A 26,179-nucleotide genomic window follows, 5' to 3' on the forward strand; every position below is an offset into this window, starting at 1 on the left:
TATTTTGAGACCTACTCCTTGGGAAGGCCATCGAGCATAATATGGCTTAAGTCTTCCATGGTCTTTGAATACGAAGGTTTTTTAACCAATGTGTGTTGCCAGTGATGACATAAGGAACACAGACGTGGTCGCTAACAATGGGTCTTATGAGGAAGCTCACTGTTGCTCAGCGGGTAATGGAGAGGGTTATGCTCGGAGTTTCCCTGCAAGATCGAATCAGAAATTAGGAGATCCGTAGGAGAACCAAAGTCACCGACATAGCCCAAATAATTGCGAAACTGAAGTGGCAGTGGGCAGGGCACATAGCTCGGCGGACAGATGGCTGTTGGGGCAGTAAGGTCCTTGAATGGCGACCACGTAGCGGAAGGCGGAGTGTTGGTAGGCCCCCCACAAGATGGACTGACGATCTGGTCAAGATCGCCGGACTAGGTTGGATGAGAGCAGCGAGAGCAGGACCGATCGTCGTGGAGATCTTTGGGGGAGGCCTTTGTCCAGCAGTGGACGTCTTGCAGATGAAATGATGATGATGGAGAACCTACGTTAGCATGCAATACCTTTTTCAAGTATCAAAACAGTCCATTTCATTCTCAATTCTCCATTAAAACGTATACGTGTCTACTGTCTAGTGTCTATGTCAAATTGTCATTTTTAGCCGCTATTTCAAAGAGAATTTAAATACTACAATCAAAACTGAAATTTAGTTTACAACGATTTTGACGTTTATTACGAAACGTGCATTCATTTGACATAGGTATGAAATTGTAGTAATTATAGTATCACGAATCACGATTGGCCACGTAGTATAATCCGACTAAGTTTGAAAGCGTACAGTTGCTAGCGTAGTGGATTTTCGGCTATCATCTTTATTTACAAGAATATACTGAATATAGTCGTCATCTGTCATTCTAACAATGACTGCATGGTTCATATAGTCGAGTGAATTGATTTTTTTTAGAGAGTTTCGCTGAGGCTGAATGTAGTGTTTAAATTTTCTTTGAGTTTCGCTGACCTATTTATGGCTATTTGGCTTTCATTTTACAATTCTAGTTTACTATTTACCAACGCTCTAAGTGAATAAAACTAAAACTTAACTTATACTGACAGTAAAATGTAAATGCACAAAATGCAAACGGAAAATTTCAATTTTTATAAGTGTATAAACTATATAATAGTATAAATTTATGTGTAATTTTTTAAGTGTTACTTCTAACTACTTGTACTATTAGTCATTAACTCCTTTATTAGATATTCTTTGCTGTTATTATTATTATTCGATTGAATAACCCTAATAAATGTTATGTATAATGTATGTAAGCTCTTATTAGTCTTATGTTTCTTGTAGTTTTACTAGTTTATTTATGTACTAGAAATATGGCACAAATAAAAATTGGAAGTACATAATGCAAATACCACCAACAATTCATACATATTAATGTAGCAATTGCTTATTTATTTGTATCACAATTTGTCATGGAGAGGTTCGTAATTATTCTGGTTCGTAGAGCTCTCATTTTGTTTCAGTTATAAATTAAGCAGCCTGAATTAAATGCATATAACTATTTTGTAGAATCATACACTTTGATTTCAAAGGGGCACCTCTGAAGATATCCTATTTAGAAAAGGTAAGAATCTTATAATTTGTATAATAGTGTTTATGCTTGTAGTAAGTAGGTATGTTTAAATTCATCTAAAATACCTGAACTAAATTTTGAAATGAAATAATTGTTATTATTCTAGCAGTTTGAGTTTTATCTTATATTTTGACTTATCTTTGTAATTGCTTTAAAGTAGTAAAATTTTCACTGAATTTCTGATTTCAATCGGGCTTTATGGGATTTACCTAGATAGTTATGATAATTCAAAAATTAAGATTTTATTTTAAATTAAGAAAAACTAAAAAAAGTAGTTAAAACAGTTCCTTAAAATTTCCATAGCTAATAATATGTTTTTAATTATGGTCTGATTACAATCTGTGTTAGGTGTTAGTTGCTTTACATCCAAATATTTTTATTCAAAATAGAATTTGAAATCACTTATTGAATGTTGAAAGCTATCAACCATTTGAAAATTTATTCCTCAAACCTGAGAATAATGGGCAGAGAAAACTCAGTGGGTCTCATTTGTTTATACTATTTATAAATTATTACTTTTATTATTTAAATATTATAATTCCAAATCTATGCAATTAGTAATTTTAATTTTAAACTATTATATTTAAGGTTCTGAATTGCATAAAAACATGGGGAGCAACTGGTATACTTATAGAATGGGAAGATACATTCCCATACAAATCAGAATTGGTGAATTTTGGGAGTATAAAAGGCTGTGGTGGGGATGGAATGTATACTTTAAAGGAGGTTCAGCACATCATGAAATTTGCTAAAACTATAGGCCTAGAAGTTGTGAGTATTTTAATTGATTATTATCCTAGTAGTATTTGAATGCCAAGCACTGACAATCAGGTTATCCAAAAATTTACTACTGTTTCCAGATACAACTAGTACAAACAATTGGTCACATGGAGTTTGTGCTCAAACATCCACAATGTGCAAATCTCAGAGAATCAGTGAAATCACCATCGGTAGTGTGCCCATCTAAACCGGACTCATTCAAACTTGTTTGTAGTTTGGTGCAACAGACACTAGATGCTCAGCCAGATGCTAAATATATACATATCGGAGCTGATGAGGTTAGTAAAAATTATAGATAAAGAATTATGTCTGATATCCAAATTTAATTTATTTCTAAAATCACAATTAGGTTAAAACCATACATGTAGAACAGGAATGGAATTTTGTTATGTTAAATACTACTTAACCTGATAGACATTGTTCTGTTCATAATAAAAAAAAATGTGGGTGGAATTTCGTAAAAAAACCTTCTTAGCTGATCTCTACTTGGTGAAAGTAATATTCCTGCCAAATTGCAAGTCTCTACACCTTATGGTTCCAGAGATATCGTAATGAGTCAATATATATGTGGATTTGTTATATTATGTATATAATATATACATATCTTAATATATATAAATAATGTGTCATGTTGTGTGTGCATGATGGACTCCTAAACTAATGAATGGATTTTAATGGGGATTACTTCATGGAGAGCAGTTTAGTCCAACTTGAGAGATAGGATAGATTTTATTTCGATTTGGGACCCATAATTATTTTTATTTTCAATATTTGTTTTGTATGGACATACTTTCTATGAGAGAATTTAGTGACACATGGTTTGACAGTTCCACTGTGGAAAAATTTCATTATAACAACAGGGAGCATTTTATACAAAATAATTCTTGATGTTTTGAAATATTATTGGGAAATTTCTATTTTATTATTTACAGAACAATGTTTATCGGGTCAGCTGATATATATGTATAGATCTATGTGATATCAACTGTCACTTTTCAAACAGGTAGGATCATTAGTTGATCTACCAACAGTGGTAGGATAACTCACACATAGTTGAATGCTGGCTATTACAATATTTAAGAAACTTCCAAAGAATTTAAAAAGAATTATTTCACTTAAACTTTTCGCACATAAGCACACAATTGGCTTAAACCAGAAAGTTTTATGTACCATTAATGATACTTCATGTATTACAAATTGTAACATTAACTCCTAATAGGTAGAGAGAGAACTTATAGTAATACTAACATATAAACATAAAAAACATTTCAATTCGTTTTTTAATATATAATGCAATCTTCTTTATAATCAAATTATTATTCTATGTAGTCCCCCTCTAATTTAATACATTTCTTATATTTTATATAAAGTGCTTTTAACCCAGAAACAATATTTGCCGGCTGAAACTGCTCACCTTCATCACTTCGTCATTTGAAAATTTTCACCCTCAGAGGTCTTTAAATTAGAATAACCGAGTTTGGGCTGTATGGTGGGTGGTTAAATTCCGCCAACCTTGTTTCAGCCAGGGCACGCTTGCAACTTGCGCTGCAAACACAGGACACTGTTCGCAAGTTGCTCTCCTTTTCTCGATACCTACTGGTTGCATTTTTGTCAGCAATGCGGCATAATAATTGCCATTTATGGTAATTTTTTTAGGGAGGTAATCAATAAGCGAAAGTGTTTGGATGGCCTGACCAGAGAATTCATCCAGCATCACCCTGCCATGCTTGAATTCTCGGCTCCATGTTTTTCGGTGGCAAACTTTCATTGCAACCATATTTTATACCAGATTCCCCGTAATCTGAAGAGATCTCTTCAAATATTTCTGACGGCGTTGTATTTTTCTCATTTCGTACAATGTGCGGAAAACGCGGACATGGTGAGGTTTAAGGATCAATAACTATTTTTGTTTTTATGGAATAGGAGGACAAACGAGCGCACGGGTCACCTGGTGTTAAGTGATCACCACTGCCCACATTCTCTTGCAACACCAGAGGAATCACAAGAGCGTTGCCGGCCTTTAAGGAAGGTGTACGCGTAATAATGAAATGATGCTAATAAAATGGATTTAAAACAAAAATAACATTTATAAACAATTTGTTAGTTAATGTGATATCCCCCAGTTCTAGGATTAATTATACAAATTAAATTTGTTACCATGAATGACGCGGGACTCGAACCCGCGACGTCTCTGGTTCACAGGTCTGGTACACGGGAGTGTGTAAGGATTGTAAGCACAAGGCAGCGAGTCACAAATACAAGACCGCCGCGCTTTTCTTAGAGCACATTCAAAAAGTTGTCTTGTTTATAAAGCAGCAGAGGCCAGAATTGGTTGTGTTGCTGTGGGATGATATGTTAAGGCCTATTTCTGTTGAAATATTACAAGGTAACACTTAGCTTGTACAGCAAATTTGTGTTTTTTCACATTAAAACAATCTTAGAACCTAGCTTTTTTGAAATATTATATATATAGGAAGGCTTCTTTGCACAGGATGCCGGCTAGATTATGGGTACTACAACGGCGCTTTTTTCTGCTGTGAAGCAGTAATGTGTAAGCATTATTGTGTTTCTGTCTGAAAGGCGCCGTATTTAGTGAAATTACTGGACAAATGAACAAACATCTACTCTCAAGGTGACGACCGCAATTGTAGTGCTGCTCAGAATTGTTGGGTTTTTCAAGAATCCTGAGCGGCACTGTATTGTAATGGGCAGGGCGTATCAATTACCATCAGGTGAACGTCCTGCTCTTCTGGTCCCTTACTGTCTTTGAAAAAAATTGCTATGGACCTTGGTAACATTAATCGGAAGATTTTATGTGACGTAATGATTTTAGCAACTTTGTAAAAGCGATATGTAGTGAGGTTTAAGATTAATCATTGTTACTAGACATTTACGGCCTTACAAATAAACATGGTATAAAGTTATACCCGAGAATAAACAAAGAATATGCAAAATGTATATACAAATAGATATTTTGATTAATATGATTGGTTTATTCGGACGTATAACATTTCCCACTTTTATTTACAAGTCTGCTTTAAAACCGAAAACATCAGAATTATCTTTGTATTGACAGTGTTGTCAGTGATACTAGTCGTAACATTTTGCATATTTATGGTTTATTCTTAGGTATAACTTTATACCAAGTTTATTTGTAAGGCCGCTAAAGGTTTTGGATGTTATAGCTTCACTTTGTATGTACTTAAATGTGTTCGAATATACTGATTAATTAAAAAAAATCCAATCAAAATCTCTTTATTCATGTAAGTCAAGCAAATGACACTTATGTCAAAAGTTTTCTTTTCTTTTAACATCTAACACCACTTCGGAAAAGGTTGAGCTTTAACTAGAAGTGGCAAGAAACTCATTGCCACTCTTTTAAAATTAACATTAGAGATTCGTCGTTTTACAAATCATTTCAATGACTATATCATTATGTAAAGTGATGCAACAAAAATACTCAAACGTCAAACACTCAATGCCTTACATGTACAGCCTAATGGCGTGTAAGTCAAAAAAGGTAATTGTAAATTAATAGGTACGTAAAAACAAGAGATATTAATTACGGTCGACGCATCAATCCACACACACCGTCATTTTATTAACTATAATAAAAAATATATAATAACATTAATTCAAAAAACATGGGCATGATGAGGTCTGTCACGAGAACTCAATCAAATAACAAAAAAGAATGTCCATCTACATAATATTATGCAATGCTCACTAAATACTTATAATTTCAGCATTTTGCTCAAATATGCATAGTATAATAATTATGCTTCATATTCATATATTTATTAATATTATATTTTTATTTAGAGTAATTAAAATCTCAAATTATTTACCTTTTTTATTATTATTTACCCAAGCTTTCTTATCATCTAAAATGAAAATCCCTGCCTGGATAATGGAAATACCCTGGATACATAATTATATTTTAATATGATATGAATAATCCATATATTGTTAAAAAAAAACTTTGTTTAATATAACCGAATTGAAAACCTGAAATGTATCAAATAACTTAAAATTTAATTTAAAACACAAAAAACAATTATATCATCCACGTAGACAAAAAATTTCATAAAATGAAAACTACTGGGCCGAACTATGTAAAAATTTTATGGGACCAAATGGCAAACATTCCGCTTCGAACTAATGAAGAATTACGTAAATAGGATCATAAATCTCAGAGTAATCGGCGTACATACATAAAAAAAATACCGATCGAATTGAGAACCTCCTCCTTTTTGATGTCGGTTGCATATATCAGCTATAAGTATATATATATATGGTTATTGTTACATTATAAAATGTATATTAACTTTCAGCGTACAATTTAGGTGAACTTGTGGAACCTGTGATTTGGAACTACAGTCCTATAGAATCGTTTCAAATTGAGAGCTCATTGTGGGTCACATATAGCAAGATATTCCAACGTGTATGGGCTGGATCTGCTTTTAAGGGCGCCAATGGAAGTAGTCAGGTTCGATTCTTTGTTATGTTATATAGTTTATGTTAAAGTTCATATGTAAAGCATATCTTATATCTTTAAACGAGCAATTCTTGTATATATATAATGGCTCTAAAAAGTGGTCTAAAAATGGTCTAAAAAGGCTCCAACGATTTTAATGAAATTTTGTATACAGGTAGTTTCCGGGGCGATAAATCGATTTAGCTTGGTTTCAATTTTAAAAATGTAGTTTTATCCGTGTTTTAATGAGAAAGTGCTACAATAACATTAGAATACAATGGTAAATTTTGCCTTTATATACAAGGCTTTAATATCTCAGATGGGACATTGGGAGATCCGCAAAGCAGAAGACCCGGGTTCGAATCCAGATGTCCTATTCGTTTTATTTTTGTTCAAGTTTTGTACATTTTTAAAAATCCGAGCAAGGCTCGGTCGTCCGGTTATTATTATTTATATGTTATGCTTTATACATGTTTATATACATACGAAATTTCTAATTGTCTCCCTGTGTCGTGTATGTAATGCCTAGCGAAGTGGGTGGCAGAAATGCCACAGCTAGTAATAATATAACTAATCCTTTATTAGAGTAAAACTCGATTTTATATTGTTAAAGTTTCAAACGCAATGGCGTTGTAAAGATGATGAAGTCTGGGTGATGATGATTGCAGGTGCTATCACCGGTGACCCGTTACGTGAGCAACCAACAGGCGTGGCGTCGGCAGATGGCTGTTGTCGAAGATATTACTTTTGCCGGTGTCGTACTCACAGGATGGTCTAGGTGATGAACTTTTCCAATAACATGATTATAATAGGGCTTTCTATGTATGGAAAGATCTAAAAACATTCAATTGAGATAGATAAGATAGTGTTAATTTATATAAATATAAGTAAAATTAAAATATTGCTTAAATAGTGAAATGGCAATCATATGACCATGTAAACAAAAAGGTGTCATATAATCAACGTCTATTGGTTGAGGCTGCTTTTGTTCTATGAATTTGAATCTTCTAGAAATTGTGATACATGACTAATAAAATGATGACACCAGGAACAAGTCAAGTTAGTAAGTTTGTGGAGCGCTGTATATGCTTTTACAACAAAATCCCAGAAAATGTTCAAAACAAATGTATTACGAAATTCAAAAGAGTTGTTAAAAGTTGTTTATGTTGTTAACATAACATATTATATGATTTTCTTAATGATACTACAAATTAAGCAACCGCCCTCAGCCTATTTCAATTACATTTGATGGTAAAGAAAATTTATAAAACAATAGCGCCCTTACAAATAAAATTGGCATAAAGTTATATCTAAGCATACACCAAGAATATGCAAAATGTCTAGTCTATTTAAAGTAAACTTGTTTATATTCCTTAAGTAACCTCAAATGTAATTATACAGATACGAACATTACGCGACATTGTGCGAATTGTTACCCGTGTCTCTGTTCATATTCTTTTTAGTAACCTCAAATGTAAGATGTACAGATACGAACATTACGCGACGTTGTGCGAATTGTTACCCGTGTCTCTGTTCATATTCTTTTTAGTAACCTCAAATGTAATTATACAGATACGAACATTACGCGACCTTGTGCGAATTGTTACCCGTGTCTCTGTTTATATACTTTTTAGTAACCTCAAATCAAGTCATTTTTTTGCATATATCTCCGAATATTGGTCAAGAAATTTTCGATACATGTGCCACTTACTAAACGCGTTGGCTGCTTAATTGCTAATTTAAGATTAAAACCATGTACTAATTCTTTAAAGGTTTGCGTAATGTTATTAATTATTAACACGTCTATATTTATATCACCACAGATAATGATTTTCCTTTTTTTGAAGCAATTTTTACTAAGTGTATTGTATATATAACTGTAAAAAATGTGTCTACGGTAAGTTTATCTCTTTTTATATATTATATAGCCTCAAATGTAATTTTACAGTTCCGAACATTACGCGACGTTGTGCGAATTGTTACCCGTGTCTCTGTTCATATTCTTTTTAGTAACCTCAAATGTAATTTTACAGATACGAACATTACGTGACTTTGTGCGAATTGTTACCCGTGTCTCTGTTCATATTCTTTTTAGTAACCTCAAATGTAATTTTACAGTTCCGAACATTACGCGACGTTGTGCGAATTGTTACCCGTGTCTCTGTTCATATTCTTTTTAGTAACCTCAAATGTAATTTTACAGATACGAACATTACGCGACGTTGTGCGAATTGTTACCCGTGTCTCTGTTCATATTCTTTTTAGTAATCTCAAATCAAGTCATTTATTTGCATAGATTGAGTGGGTACATTGGTGTTACATAATAATCATAGGTGCTAACAATCTGCAGGGTAGGCATGCAAATATAATATATTACAATTCTACTCTTAGTTTATAGTGAAAACATACAACATAAAAACCACATTATTCATAAAAGTTTACGTTCTATCCATCATAATATTATTTAAATGTGAAAAATAAAAATTGTTTACTAAAAATGTCAACTTTCAATATCTAAATTAACTTATTCTAATGACTATAGATTCATGTTAAATACTCTTTAACTGAATAATATTTCTTCGTCATTAAAAATTCCTTAATTTTAGTTTTAAAAGAGTTAATATTTAAGTTTTGGTCCGCTAATGATATAGTTTATTATACAGTTGAGCAGCTATATTAAATATACTATTACCAAAAAGTGCCGTTGTGTGCTGCGTTAAACATATTTTATTTTTTCTGCGTTTACTATCCAGAGTATCTAAAAAGTTGATCATTTATTCTAATGAATATTAGCACTTTATATATATACAAGCACGGGAAAGTAAGTATTTTATTTATCAAAATATGGTTTAGAGGAATCAGTGGGGCTTAAATGAAATATACCTCTTATGCATTTTTGCTGACTTTTAAAGACTCTATCCTTATCTGTGGAATTTCCCCAAAATATGATCCCGTATCGAATATTTGATGTGACATATGCGTTAAAAGCTACTAACACTGCGGACTGGTTTACTACTTTAGACAGCATGTGCAATGCAAATGAAAATCTATTTAGCTTCATGCACAAATTTTCGATATGGGTTTTCCAATTTAGGCAATCATCAGTATGTAAGCCTAAAAATTTTGTTTGTGTTATTTCAGATATTTTTTTACTTAGATAATTAATGTCCAATGCTATCTTATTGCGTCTATTTACAAATGTCATTATGCTAGTTTTGTCCAGATTTATGATTAAATTGTTACATGTCAACCAGTCTATAGTATTATTAATTTTACTTTCAAAATAATTTAAATTGTCACCTATAAATATCATTGTGCTGGTCGTCAGCAAATAAAATCATCTCATGGTTGGTTACCGTGTGGAAATTGTTTATACAACGTGAATCAAAAAGGGTATAACATCCCTTCAATGCTACGTTATATAAGTCATATGCAATAGTATTGTGATGTTTAAATTTGAATAAATAAAATAAATAAGAATAAAAAAAGCCCCTACAAAATAAAAATAATATTTTTTAATTTCTTTTCTCAGACAACCCTAACTTTTAAACAGACCGCCATTTAATATGGGCGGGGTCGTTGTTTGTAAACAAAATTAGGTAACCTACCTACAGACTTAAACATTAGGTATTCGATAATAATAGTACAAACCAATCTTGCTGCGCAGCTTTTTAACACACCTTGAGTTTCACAATAAATACACAGAAAACACCACATCACGTCTTGTTGATTATGTTTTAGGTAGTTAGGTACCTAAGTAGATACCTAGTTATTTCATCACTAGTACATTCAAAACAGCGCAGGTACATCACACATGATACAGTTATAAGGAGGTACGTAGGTTTTGCAGCAACACCACTAAAGGAAGGGTTCACTCATGCACCAATCTTCGGAAACAGGCGTATGAGGGAAGCCTCATATTCCGGTACCGACGGTAGTACAATTCGCGAGCGACCAGATTGTTATTTGTCACCGCACCAACACAATATCATGTCGTAATATTCATTGTTCCCATACTCTGCCATGATTATCATACGAAAATACTGCAATCCAAAAGTCCAACGCGACGATCTAACAAACATGAATGTCGGAACATAACTAAAGTATAAAAATTATTAAATAAAATGAACATTGGATTTGGTATTATGATTAAGGGGTATGCACACTCGCCGAAATAACACGTGGCTTGTATTTTTTATGGAAAGGGAAGACAAACGAACGTACGGGTCTCCTGGTGTTAAGTGATCACCGCCGCCCACACTCTCCTGCAACACCAGAGGAATCACAGGAGCGTTGCCGGCCTTTAAGGAAGGTGTTTGCGCTTTTATTGAAGGTACCCATGTCGTATCATCCCGGAAACACCGCACAAGGAAGTTTATTCATAAGAAAGCTCCTTGAAAACCGCACTGTGGAGGACCGAATTCGGAATCAAGTGAAACAGCTCTTCGCAACACTCCCCATGATAAATGCGGTAGAAGACACATAATGAGGCGATGTCTCTACGCAACGCCAAGTGATGCAGCCGTTCACAGAGCACTGGGTCCCCGACAATTCGAGCTGCTCTGCGTTGCGCGCGGTCAAATGGATCGAGCTTATACTGGGGTGCGCCAGACTAGAGATGACAGCCTATTTGGCTTTGCTCTCAAGATGGCCTCGAAATGACAATCACTCAAGATTTCGAGACCCAGTGTTGTCAAAGAGCGGTGATACGACAAATGGGGTTTTATTAGTGGTATACGCTCAAACTTGAGTCTTCTGGGAGTTAAATTGGACAAGGTTCATATTTACCCACATAATAGGGGCAAGCCTCCACATTTCTAAGCTCTGGGCTGCTACTCAGAAATTTCTTACTAAAAACCCAATGCTTTGCAAATGCCCGGCAAAGGGAATGAAATGCCTACCTATCTATTATTACGAGAATAGTCAAAGACATCCACTTTTGACAAAAGTTATCCGTGAAGAACAATTTCTTAATAGGAGCCTATTAGAATTATCTTTATTGGATAATACATTTTTTTGTGTTAAGAAGGGACAAGACGAGCTGGAAATTCAGCGAATGGTAATTGATACGCCCTCCCCATTACAATGCAGTGCCGATCAAGAGTTAAGAAAAACCCAAAAACGCGTGCTAAAATACAATGGCGCTCGTCACCTTGAGCCATCAATCATTAAATAATCCTACATTAAAGTGCTTAGGTAATAATTTATCATAAATGAGAACTCATTTAATTTCCAACACAACAAAAATATCTTGAATTATAAATGGTCCGGTGTGTAGGTTCCTTTACAATCGGCAATCCCTTTGATTTTACAAACACATAAATATTCTCCAATCACAGAGCAGTAAATATTTGAATCATGATATTCACATTCACACAATTCAAAGAGTAAAAATGCAGATAGGCCGAACTTTTTAATCTAAAAATATTAATTATAGAGTTTCATAATTAGATTAGAATTACCTATCTTTATTGGTAATTAAAGTAACTACAAATTTAGAATGATTTTCAATGTCAGCTAAAGAAAATGCACATACAAAATAACTTCATCTTCATGGCAAAATGAGATTATAATTTTCCTCACAGGTGCAATGAGCAGTAGGCATTTTACTATTATCTGATATTATGTCACATCTACGTTATTCATCTGTTTTAGGTCAAAGAGAGTTCAGGAAAACATCTGATAAGGGTTGCAGGATGCATAGTTTTTGCGAAAACTGTTGACTTTAAATATTGTCTTTAAATATAACGCTAATTCATTTCTGACTTCACATAGTCATTAGAGATGACCTAAGGAATGTCGGGTTCAAAGCATAGTATACCCTTTTTGATTCACGTTGTATATGTTATGAACAACAATGGACCTAATATACTTCCCTGCGGTACTCCAGTGGTTAAGGTTTTTTACTCCGATATATATGGTGTTTCGGTTTTATCATGACGTACTAACCTCGTTATTTGTGTCATTTGTTGCCTCCCCGTTATATATTATTTTAGAAGTGGTAAACTGTTTCCTCTAACCCCATACACGCTTAGCTTATCAAATAGTGTTTGATGGTCGACATAGTCGGATGCCTTAGTGAGGTTCATGTAAAGTACGCACACATGCTTTCTTTTGTCTACATTAGCAGGGAGCGTACATTTCATGCCCGTTTCGTCATAATGACGTATTAATATAAACACACAGGATGTTTAAAAAAACGTAGTGACAGATAGCCTATCAACGTTGGATTCTAACATAATAGTTTCTGAAATATAAAAAATACGTATTTAATGGGATGAAAACAAAATGCGTTAGTTATAAATTATAACTAATTAATTTATCTCTAAATAAACCGCAATAATTAAATGAAGAGATAGTCATGAAAACCAACAATTCGTTTTTTTCCATCTTGTATGTAGCTTGGCGTCATACGCCTGTCATCGGCATGACATGTACGCTCCCTGTACATTAGTAATGACTTCCTTCAAGAAATGGTATATTGCTAAATTAATTGATTTGTTTTTTCTAAAGCCATTTTGCTTTTCGGTTACTATTTCATTCTTTTCAAAATAATCGTTTAAGTTATTACAAATATACTTTTTGCTAATGACATTTCTATTTTGATCCCATGCTCTAATTTAAAACAACTCGAAGAAAAATTTAATATTACAATGGACAAAATCTTTTGTTGACTTAATAATAATAATCTTGAACTTAATATTAATAAAACTAAAATTATACCTTTTAAACCTTATCAAAAATCCACCTTAAATATATCATATTCTTACAAAAATTAACAACTTGAAACAGTTGACATAGCTACACTACTGGGAACTGATTTAGACTCACATTTGACATGGAAGCCATATCTACAGAAATTAAAAAGCAAAATTTCTTCTTTTACTTATGCTCTTTACCAACTAAAACGCGTAACAGATTTCAAATCAGCCCTTGCTGCTTATTATGCATATGCACATTCTAGATTATCATATGGAATATTAATATGGGGAAACTGTAGTGAAATAAAACATACATTTATTCAACAGAAAAAATGTATCAGAATTTTAGAAAATATTCAGCAGATGGATTCATGTAGACCATATTTTATTAAACACAAAATTTTAACTCTTACTTCAATTTACATCCTAGAAGCATGTAAATTTGTTAAAAAACATTCAGACTTATACTCAACACTACCAAATAACAAGCGAAATAATAGAAATTTAAACAAATTAAAAATTCCCCAAACAAGTATGTCATTAGTGTCATCGAGCCCTCACCACATGGCAATAAAAATTTATAATCACATCCCAAACGATATTTAAAATATAGATAAGCCTTCCCCATTTAAAAGACATCTTAAAAATTTCTTAGTTTCAAAATGCTTCTACGATTTACCTGAATTTTTTAATTACACTAAGTGTGAGAATTAGTTATAATATAGTCTGTACTTTTAATATCATAAGAATGTATAAAATGTATATTTATTTATTTTATGTATAACATTGCTGTGCCCTTGCAGGGCGTCACATATTGTCTACCCATTAATGTACCTACCGTAAAATGTGACTTGTTTTAAATATTTTGATTTGATTTGAATATACTTTTCTATTATTTCCATGTCTTCCCTATCTTGTTTTTTAAAAAGTGGCTTCACAATGGAAGTTTTTAATTTATCGGGATATACACCATTCTCTACATATAGATTTGTAATATGACACAAAACCGGTGATATTATATCAGATACATATTTTACTGCTTTGGTACAAATTTCATCAAACCCAGTGCTATTAATTGTATTTTTTAGTGTTTTGTTCATTAAAAGCTTGTGCAATCTCTAAGGGGTCACTTATTATTTCGTTGCCTTTTTTAATACCTTAAATTTTGTTATTATTGAGGTTTAATCTGTTTTTATTTATTATGTCCCATGTAGTTTTAGATTTGTTTTGCGAATTTTTAATTTTATAATCATTTTGGGATTTTTGTGTTATTTTGATAATATTTTTTAAACGCTTTCAATATACTTTGTAATCTTGTTTATTTTTATTATTAGGTTTTTTTCTATATTTCCATAGTAACTCTCGTTTTCTTTTGCAACATTGTATTATTCCTTTTGATATCCGCTTTGGTTTTCGAATTGACTGTATTTTCATTTTAATGTAAGGAAAGCAGAGATAGTAAAGAAGTGAAAACATTGCGAAAAATCTATTGCATGCTTCATTTGGTTCAGATGTTTCATAAACATCCGAAAATGTAATACTATTTAGGTATTCCTAAAATTTACTCAAGTTTTCTTTGCTAATGTCTCTTCTTATAATAAACCAGTATTCTAACCGACTCAATTATTTAAAAGTAAAGCTGAAAATTTTTGCTGTATGGTTTTATAGAGGCGGTTCTTCAACAGAACAGCTATATCTCCGAATATTGGTCAAAAAATTATCGATACAAGTGCCACTTACTAAACGCGTTGGCTGCTTTTCATTATATAATTCATTATAGGATGCGTAATGTTATTATTTATTAACACGTCTATATTTATATCACCACAGATAATGATTTTCCTTTTTTTGAAGCAATTTTTGTTAAGTATATTGTACAAACTGTCAAAAAATGTGTCTAAGGTAAGTTTATCTCTTTTTATATATATAACCTCAAATGTAATTTTACAAATACGAACATTACCCGACATTGTGCGATTGTTACCAGTGTCTCTGTTCATATTCTTTTTAATAACCTCAAATGTAATTTTACAGATACGAACATTACGCGACATTGTGCGAATTGTTACCCGTGTCTCTGTTCTTATACTTTTTAATAACCTGAAATGTAATTTTACAGATAGCAACATTACGCGACGTTGTGCGAATTGTTACCCGTGTCTCTGTTCATATTCTTTTTAATAACTTCAAATGTAATTTTACAGATACAAACATTACGCGACGTTGTGCGAATTGTTACCCGTGTCTCTGTTCTTATACTTTTTAATAACCTGAAATGTAATTTTACAGATAGCAACATTACGCGACGTTGTGCGAATTGTTACCCGTGTCTCTGTTCATATTCTTTTTAATAACCTCAAATGTAATTTTACAGATACGAACATTACGCGACGTTGTGCGAATTGTTACCCGTGTCTCTGTTTATATTCTTTTTAATAACCTCAAATGTAATTTTACAGATACGAACATTCGCGACGTTGTGCGAATTGTTACCCGTGTCTCTGTTCTTATACTTTTTAATAACCTGAAATGTAATTTTACAGATAGCAACATTACGCGACGTTGTGCGAATTGTTACCCGTGTCTCTGTTCATATTCTTTTTAGTAACCTCAAATGTAATTTTACAGATACGAACATTACGCGACATTGTGCGAATTGTTACCCGTGTCTCTGTTCATATTCTTTTTAATAACCTCAAATGTAATTTTACAGATACGAACATTACGCGACCTTGTGCGAGTTGTTACCCGTGTCTCTGCCCAGTCTCAGTTGCTGTCTGCGAGTGTGGGACACTCCTACCGGATCTGACATTGGTAAATTTGTATTTCTATCTATTCTGCTGTGAAATACAGACCCTAGGACGTAAGACATAAGGTTTATGTTTTATTAACTTCAACAGGGGGTGTCAGTGAAGTATTACCTGACGAGCAGTGGCCGGGCAGGGATCTAGCGCGCTGCGTGCACTCGTTCGTAATGCTGAGGAACAGATGCTCTGCGCTGTTACACGGTGATATGTGCGTTTGTGAATCTTCCTTTCTTTATCCATTTGGCATTGACGTACTATAAATAACAAAGATATTTTAATCGTCTATTAAAATATCGTCAAAAATATCCGAGTGGCGTTGTATACACGTCTACATCTGACAAGTTGAGCAAAAACAATCCTTATCTTGAAGCAGTTCAGATCCTATTGCTTCGTTGTGGATAAATTAGAAGTCTAAATTTTCAACTTTCAAGCATTTTTATATTTTTTATGAAAATAAGGGACGAGACGAGCAGGACGCTCAGCTGATTGTAATTGATACGCCTTGCCCATTACATTGTGAGCGGCACTACAATAATTGCGCTCGTTACCTTGAGACATAAAATGTTAAGTCTCAATTGCCCAGTAATTTCACTAGCTACGACGCCCTTCAGACCGAAACACAGTAATGTTTACACATTACTGCTTCTCGGAACAAATAGGCGCCGTTGTGGTACCCATAATCTAGCCGGCATCCGATGGTGAAAACACAGTACACATTGTATAAACAGGGTATATTTCAAATTTCAGTCAATAAGTTAAGAATTATAACTAGTCAAAGTTTCTTAATTTTTTTTCACTCACTGACACGGACTGACTGACTAACCGATCATCAAAAGTTTAAGATACTTATATAAGCTTCAAATTTATAATATAATTAGTGTTTAGTGTATAAACCAAGAAAAAACTAAAATATTTTGCTATATCGGTCCAGTTTTCTAGATACACCAACTGTATAAATAACATTGTAATCTCATATATAATATATGGAATTATAAAGTTATTCATGAAACGCATGGAAACACAGTGTATTTTTTTTTAACACATTGTTCTCACAAGTAATAATTATTATATATACTTAGCTTGTGTACTGCAATGGACAAGTCAATTTAATCAAAACATAAAATATTTTCAATATTGATATGGTTACTATTGTTTGCCCTTAAGTAGGGGCTAAAAAGTTATGTTATTGATGGTATTAACTTTACAGATAACATTAAATCATTCATTCAAATTAACACCTTATTTCGTGGCAGTAATGTTCAAAGTCTTTTGTGTACGCTCATAAGAAGCTTATGGATGCATTTCGTCATTGTAGGAATTTGTTTTAACAATTAAAATATAATTATTTAGCAGATTGATTTAAAACGTCAAGTTAGTTACATAATTTAGTTAATTTAACGGGGCACTTACTTGAAATACGAAGACAGTTTTTCACTCACTTTGTTATTGCGTGGCGTTGTATTCAAAGCGCAGTGAAAACACAACTGAACGAAAACGCCGCCTAAAGACGCGTAGGCAGAGTTTTGCTTGAGACAATTTTTGAGCGTGATTGTGAGCCTTGTTGTTTATTGTACGTCAATGGCAAAACTTGAAAAAGGTTTAAAAGTCAGTGTATTTAATAACTTGTATCATCTCCAGGGTATCGACGTGGTTGAACACTTGGCAGGTTGAGCGACAGTTCACGAGTCCGTCTCAACTGGAGTGTATTGCAAGCGCGTCTAGTGCGTGAGTATCTCGCCTTACCAGCATTCGAAATATCGATACCTCAGCTAGTTTAGCTTAGATACACTTGTATAAATCAAATCAAAATCACTTTACCTATGTAGGCCAAGCAATTGACACATAAGAATGTCAAGTTTTCTTTTATTATTAAATTTACCGCCACTTCGCAAAAGGTTGAGTTTTAACGAGAAGAAGTGGCAAGAAACTCGTTGTAAATCAAAAGTTACTCTGTAGTCGTTTTATTAATTATTTCAACTACAATATATTATGTACAGTGACGCAACAAAAATCCTCAAATGTCAAATACTTAGAAGTTATGCCTTACACGAGTAAGTCGAAAAAGTAAGTGTAAATTAATACGTAAAAACAAGAGTTATTGAGTACAGTAGATACATCAATCCACATATACCGTAAATAAATAAAGGTATTTTGTGAGCATTTTACTAGCGATTTTAAATACTTATATAATAGATTTAATTTTAAAAACACGACGAGAGTTTCTGATGACATCCTGCCACCACAAGTAGCGCCCGTTCACGAGCATGAGTCTATACTCTGTTAGATATGGAAAGCTTATTATCGTAACAGATTTATTTTGTACATGTTTTTTCTTTATTTATTTAGGGGCTTTTACATGTCAGCTCCATTATAATCTAAGTACATTTATACTAAAAAAAAGAAAAACAAAAGTAGTAGGGATTCGCCGGTTCTGGCTCACAGTAGTGGGGATTCGCCGGTTCTGCATCCCCGGTTCTGGCTCACTTGTTTGTGATGCCTACAAAAAAAAAAAAAAAGTTTGGTGTCAAACTGGGGGTTTTGATGTATTTCCGAGCGATTGCGCTAATCCGTTTTTCGATATCTCTTATAGTTTCAGAGTTAGCTTTTTAAGTTAAACAGATCCATACTCATTACTAATCAGTGGTAATTAACCTAATGATTGGTTAGCGACTCAATGTCTATTCTTTGAAAGTGATAGATGTGTAAATTACCTCTCACATTCGTTACATCGATTAAAACGACAGTTTTGAGCTGTGTTTATTATTAAGTTAACAGATGATATAAATAAAGTATATAATCAAACATCTTTGCAGATTGTATCATTTTTAAAAATATTTGATGAAATCATTCAAACTCTTCTTATTAAACTTAAAGTATAGATACATTAAACAGAACTCGCAACACATGCTGCGGTAAATAAATTCTTTACTCTTGTAGTATTGTAGATATACATTCTGCAATTGCTTTGTAAAAACCTCAGCTTCCCCTGATTCGATTAGGGATTCCCCTGAGCTGGACGATCATATGAATTGAAATATTGTCCAATACCCTGCTCACCAATGTGTATTGCAACCCAGTGAGAGCATGGCTTATTTTCACTATCTACATTGCTGACGATATAACAGGGCGCTACAACGTATATCGGCAATTGGTTTACTGCATAAAAATTATTTTGAATACTGAGATCAATTTTCTTCAAATAATTCTGTATCTCGATTGTACCTTAGAATAATGTATTTAAAAGTTATTGGATTACAACTTACAATAAAACAAAACATAATTTTAAGTACATATTTAATTCCAAAATTATAAGGTAATATAGTAGTAAGTTTAACTAAAACTAATACACACCCATACAAACGATCAAACATAAACATAACTGCGGTAATCTACTGAAATATTATGATTTTTATCAATTTTACTGTATAAGAGCTTATTCAAAACGAACTTTGATTTATGAAATATGTAACTTGACTTTGATTTATCAATCAGATTTCCTCATCGGGTCATTAATTATTTTTAGTATTAGTTTAAGATTTTTCTTCCGCCAAACATATTATAGAGATCAGGTAGTTATATCTTGAAACTAATGGACATGGTTGAGATTGTATAAAGGTTGCATTTCATCAAAGCATCAGGTGATTTAGATACAATTTGTGTCACTGACATCATTCATAAATATTATAAAATTATTTACGAAAACTGATTTTCCACACCCACACACCCCAAATCTATGCATTGAACAATATTCATTCTTATTTTCAAATAAGCATATCTTATAATTTTCCATTTTCATATACTTACTTAGTAACACTTTTATTAAATTTGAATGTGTATTTTCCCACAACATCTAATACATACGTTTAGATCTAAGTCCTAGGAATTCATTAAATATGTTAACTTTGTTTTCGTCATATAATTATCGTACCGTACTTCTTTTTATTGACTTTTGGGTATCAAAAAAATTTTTTCTGCAGTCAGAGGTTTTGAAACGCAAATGTAAATCAGGTTTTATATCTGTGTAAAATTTTTATACATTAAACTATCAGTATCAGTGTACAATAATTTTAATTTATTTCGAAACTTATTTAACTAGTGAAAGTCATCGCATTAGAGTTTTAGAAATTTTCAATATATAAAATCCCAACTAAATAGGTTTATTGAAGAACAATTTAGTTTTTCGTAATTGAACTGCAACAAAATTTTCAGCAAATTATTTTCGGAAATCGTGTGGTGTTATACACCACATGATTGCTTAAAACTTTCAGCACTCCACGATCGTGATAGATTTTACAATACATTTACCGATACACATATTTCCGATGAAGATTATAAGTTAGATAATTCAGATTTATATCTTAAAATCAATGTTCCACTTTATTTTCAAAATAAGAATGAATATTGTTCAATGCATAGATTTAAGTCAATAAAGCATAATATTTTCACTCAACGAATAAATAAATCTAGTTTGTAATACCAAACGGTATATCTCAGGAAATTATATTAATACCTTAGCTTGGAGTCTTCATAAAATAAAATAAGTTTTAAGGTTGAAATATTTTTTTTGAAAAGAAAAGATAGAACTTGTGGAGTAAGTTATATGGTAGGTACTGTATATTGTTTTATTTATAAATTTTTATATTTAAATATAATCAATAAAGGTAGTTTAACAATAAATCGTCTCATTTTAAAAAAATCATAGAATTTTAAAATTCAAACAAAGCGCATGGTTACAAAATTACATAGATTTAAATACAAACATGCATAAAAAAGCTACCTACATCTGATTTCGAAAAGATTTTTATAAATTAATGAATACCTCAAATATTTAAATGACAATGGAAAATATTGAAAATTGGAGTAAATGTAAAATTGCACTGTGTGATTTAATTATCAAGATAGAATTCCATAGTTTATCTATTTTAAAATGAAAATTGGTTGCAGTTCAATTACAAAAGACTAAATTGTTCCTCAATAAACATATTTATTTGGTATATTGCAGGTATATTGGATTTTTCTAAAACTCTAATAAGATGACTTTTACTATAACTACATGTTAAATAAGTTTCGAAATATATTAAATTTATTGTACACTGATACTTAATATACTTTAATATATAAATTTTTAATGAGATATATAACCTGATTTACATTTGCGTTTCGAAACATCTGACAATGCAGAAAAAATATTTTGTTATCTAAAACTCAATAATAAGAAGTTAGGCTATTTTAAAGATGGAACAAAGTTAACATATTTAATGAATTCCTAGGACTTAGATCTAAATATATGCGTAAGATGTTGCGGGAAAATGCAACTCCCAAATTTTATAATTGTTCTAAGTATATGAAAATGAATAATGCCTATTTAAAAATAAGAATGAATATTGTTCAATGCATAGACTTAGTCAATAAAGCATAATATTTTCACTCAACGAATAAATAAATCTAGTTTGTCATACCAAACGGTATATTTAAGCAAATTATATTAATACCTTAGCTTGGAGTCATCATAAAATAAAATAAATGTTATATAAGTTTAAAGTTTGAATTCTTTTTTTTTGCAAAGTATGAGAGAAGATACATCTTTTATTTAGATATATAACTTGTGGAGTAAGTTATGATGTAGGTACTGTATATTGTTTTACTTATAAATTGTTCTATTTAAATATAATCAATAAATGGTAGTTTAACAATAAATCGTCTCATTATATTATATGAAACCTTTTTGTAGTAGAGGGTGCACTGTGTGTGGGTGTGGAAAATCAGTTTTCGTAAATAATTTTATAATATTTATGAATGATGTCAGTGACACAAATTGTATCTAAATCACCTGATGCTTTGATGAAATGCAACCTTTATACAATCTCAACCATGTCCATTAGTTTCAAGATATAACTACCTGATCTCTATAATATGTTTGGCGGAAGAAAAATCTTAAACTAATACTAAAAATAATTAATGACCCGATGAGGAAATCTGATTGATAAATCAAAGTCAAGTTACATATTTCATAAATCAAAGTTCGTTTTGAATAAGCTCTTATACAGTAAAATTGATAAAAATCATAATATTTCAGTAGATTACCGCAGTTATGTTTATGTTTGATCGTTTGTATGGGTGTGTATTAGTTTTAGTTAAACTTACTACTATATTACCTTATAATTTTGGAATTAAATATGTACTTAAAATTATGTTTTGTTTTATTGTAATCCCCACTACTGTGAGCCAGAACTGGCGAATCCCTACTACTAACAAAATTCTTAACAAACTAAAAAAAAAATATAAAAGGATAAAGCAAGTCTTCAACAAATAAGACTTATGGATGCAAACAGACTTATGGCATCAACTTGGATGCAGGACGGACAAGTATATATACAAACATGCCCATATCAAATCTGTTCAAACGCATAAGTCCTACAATTTCGTCTCTACTAGACTGAAATCGGACACATTCAGTGTGTCCAACCTCAATTATTCCACATGAATCACACAGAGGTGACTCCGTAATTTACACCAAATACATTTTCTTGGATCATGTTATAAAAGCATATACATCACCCAACAAAAGACTTACTTACCTGAAATCATATTTCCTTCCAGCTTGCTGTTAGACCTGAAGGGTATTCAGCCAGAGCTGTCACTACAGCTGCACAGCATCACGGGGACTCGCAGTACAGAGGAGTGGCTGCAAAGTTTCCTTTATCCGATATTCCGACAAATACAACAGCTGAATACCACGGTGCTGAAGAGAATTCATGCTGGGCCCAGTGTGTGTCCAGCCTAAATATATGTTAACATATATACGAATACGAATTGTTTTATTTCTTTTCTATCTCACGAACATTTTGACAATATTAATAATTAATAGAGGGCAATGGAGATTCCCTATAGAGGCTATGTTCGGAGTTTCCCTGCGATATCGAATCAGAAATGAGGAGATAAGTAGGAGAACCAAAGTTACGGACATAGTCCAAACGATTGCGAAACTGAAGTGGCAGTGGGCAGGGCACATAGTTCGACGGACAGATGTCCGTTGGGGCAGTAAAGTCCTCGAATGGCGACCATAAGTTCATTTTTGTTTTAATAGTAGTTAAAGAAAATAACCAATGGCATATAAAAGTTCAGTGACTATTATAAAACGTTTAAAACTATCAGACTTCAAAGCATATTAAAAATACTTACTTTTTTCCCCTAAAAAGTTTTTAACGGCGTTAACACCAAAACCTACTAATGTCGGTATGTGACTACTTTGAAATAGAATTGAACATCGCGGGAATTTTTGAAACCAGCCTAATGCCTAGGTACACATAGAGCAAAGGTAAAATAGGTTTGATCTCCGTGTTGTAAAAGCAATTGATTTGGGATTTATTTATCAATTTTAAGAAATAATATGACGACTAAGAATGCAAAAAGCCTACTTTTCGACTTTAGTTGGTAGAAAACGGTGTTTTTTTTGTGCATTTTTTTTAATGACATAAATAACATCTGATTAAATGCGTACGACGTCTTTACGTTAGTGTGCGTGAATTGCTCAAAATAGAGGTTAGTTCTATACTCATTTTTTTTTCGATGTTTTCGTAGCTGTCATAGTCTATCTAGACGTATAAATTATCTAAGTTTATATTTTATAGTTATAAAATATTTCAAAGGTTGGTACCTAAATCATGTTATAGGTTAATAATAAAGATTTTCATTTACACAATCACACAATGTTCCTACTGCACACTAAGTACAATTTTTCCAAGTTGTTGGAGTTGCAAAATTTATTGTGCTTACGACAAATATGACGATTTTTGCTAAGACAAGAAATAATAATAAACACTAAATCTTGTCACGTGATTTTGTTAAGTACGTATATCGTTATAAGCAGTCAAATATAAATAACACAATTAAACTGAAACGAAGCGCTTTTGAATCATTATAATACTTAGATAGCTATTTCATTTACACACACACAGTAATTAATACTGTCAGGTTTCCGTTGCGTTCTAACTAGATACCGTAGGCGTAGTCGCAAAGTGCGGTAACTAATACTACGCCCAATTGGGTGAACTCGAGCCATTCTAGAACAATATGCGACGTTGACGTGCCACATGTCCTGTTAAACATAGCTAATAATTGAAACCAAAATGGCGGGTTGCGTAGTAAAACTTTGTAGAAAAAACACTACAAGAAATAAGACAGACACTGGGATCACATACCATCAGTAAGTAAGTATTTTGTATTTTATTCATTTCAATGTAAAATAACACGAAGTATATGTAACAACAATTTGAAAGATGCCATTGAGTGTCAAGATGCCACGCACACAAGCATCGAATAGTTGCTAGTATCTATTTGGAGTGCAGTGGAGACCAATCCTTAATCTAAGACTGTCAGGTGATAGTTTTAATTGCAGTTCTTTATAAATGAAATTATTAATAAAGTGATAAAATAATGAAAAGGAATGATGTTTAAAATCCTTGTTAAATTTGTAGGTCGAACTTTATTTTGTATTTAAATTAATGTCTTGCAATGAGAGTGGTGTATGCACCAGTAACTGGCATTCATACCAGATTACGTACCTATTAGACCATAAATATTTTTAATGTTTTGTATGTAATGCTGTTGGTGTGTCAATAAATAAATAAATAAAATATGGTCTGAAAAAGCAGTGCTCTTGAGAAGAACACTCTAGAAACTCAAGGCCACTCTTCTCAATCAAAAGACAATTTTAAGGTGCTGCATCCAAATATAAAAAAATTAAGTGTTTCATTCCAATATAAGAATTGTGTTCAAAAACCAATTTAAATGTCAAATATTTCATAAGAAGTTTTGAAAATAAACTGTATTAATATAAGTTATCGTATATTTAATGCATCCACCTCTTTAGGTACTGTCTTATTTTTAAAAGTTACTCCAAGTTTAAAATTACTTCTCCCTGTCGTGTAATTCTGTAGTGACATGGGTAAGATAAAGACATGCTGTAGGAAGCCTATTTTTGAGATTGACAGGAAATAACTACAATTCCAATGATATTATAACTTCATGAATTATGTAAATTATAATATTTAGTTTAGTTTAGTTATTATATTAAATTATATCTATATATATATCTATATATATATATATATATATATAAATGAATTGCTGTTCGTTAGTCTCGCTAAAACTCGAGAACGGCTGGACCGATTTGGCTAATTTTGGTCTCGAACTATTTGTGGAAGTCCAGGGAAGGTTTAAAAGGTGAATAAATATGAAAATGCTGCTAAATTAAAGAAAAACAACAAATTTGTTTTTCCTTTGATGTGTCCATACATAATTGCTATGAGAGAATTTATTGACGCACGGTTTGACAGTTCTGCTGTGAAACTATTTCATTACGACAGCAGGATGCATATTTTACGAAGTATTTTTTGATGTTATGATATATTATTGACAAATTCATATAAAAACATTATTTTATTTATTATATACAGAATAACGTCTGTCGGGTCAGCTAGTAAATAATATTTCTTCGACGCAAATTTGTTGAAGTTATACATCTTTTGGCGCGATGGAGAAAAATGATGAGAGTGAATTTTTTTATTTTATTATTTTTACGATGCGCGCGCATACCGACACCTGAATTCTACATCGTGAAGTTAGTTCTAGGTGGCATGATAAATGAACACGTGTTTAGTAACAGTACAATTAAACAGTGTGAATAAATACATATTATTTTGGTGTTTTTATTAAATCAATTTCATATGCGACGGTGATAGTATTTACTAATAATTTATTAGTATATCTAAATATATTGAA

General features: G+C 32.2%; 1 protein-coding gene across 1 annotated transcript; it reads left to right on the forward strand.

Annotated features, from left to right (window-relative positions):
• Positions 1-936: 936 nt before the first annotated feature.
• LOC126978258 (hexosaminidase D-like) lies at positions 937-15,693 on the forward strand. Its single transcript, XM_050827000.1, has 8 exons — positions 937-1,478; positions 1,568-1,622; positions 2,220-2,402; positions 2,492-2,689; positions 4,614-4,797; positions 6,746-6,900; positions 7,557-7,666; positions 15,624-15,693. Exons 1-8 carry the CDS (start codon positions 1,471-1,473, stop codon positions 15,691-15,693), a joined length of 963 nt encoding a protein of 320 aa, XP_050682957.1. The 5' UTR covers positions 937-1,470.
• The last annotated feature ends 10,486 nt before the right edge of the window (positions 15,694-26,179 follow it).

This window comes from Leptidea sinapis, chromosome Z, assembly GCF_905404315.1.
Source record: "Leptidea sinapis chromosome Z, ilLepSina1.1, whole genome shotgun sequence".
NCBI classification, from domain to species: Eukaryota; Metazoa; Arthropoda; class Insecta; order Lepidoptera; family Pieridae; genus Leptidea; species Leptidea sinapis.

What these genes read in the sequence shown, in the direction of transcription:
- LOC126978258 (XM_050827000.1), top strand. An exon ending in TTCTGTTGAAATATTACAAG is followed by an intron (nt 4,798 to 6,745) that starts GTAACACTTAGC and finishes ATTAACTTTCAG; the next exon opens with CGTACAATTTAGGTGAACTT. An exon ending in GTACTCACAGGATGGTCTAG is followed by an intron (nt 7,667 to 15,623) that starts GTGATGAACTTT and finishes GTAATTTTACAG; the next exon opens with ATACGAACATTACGCGACAT.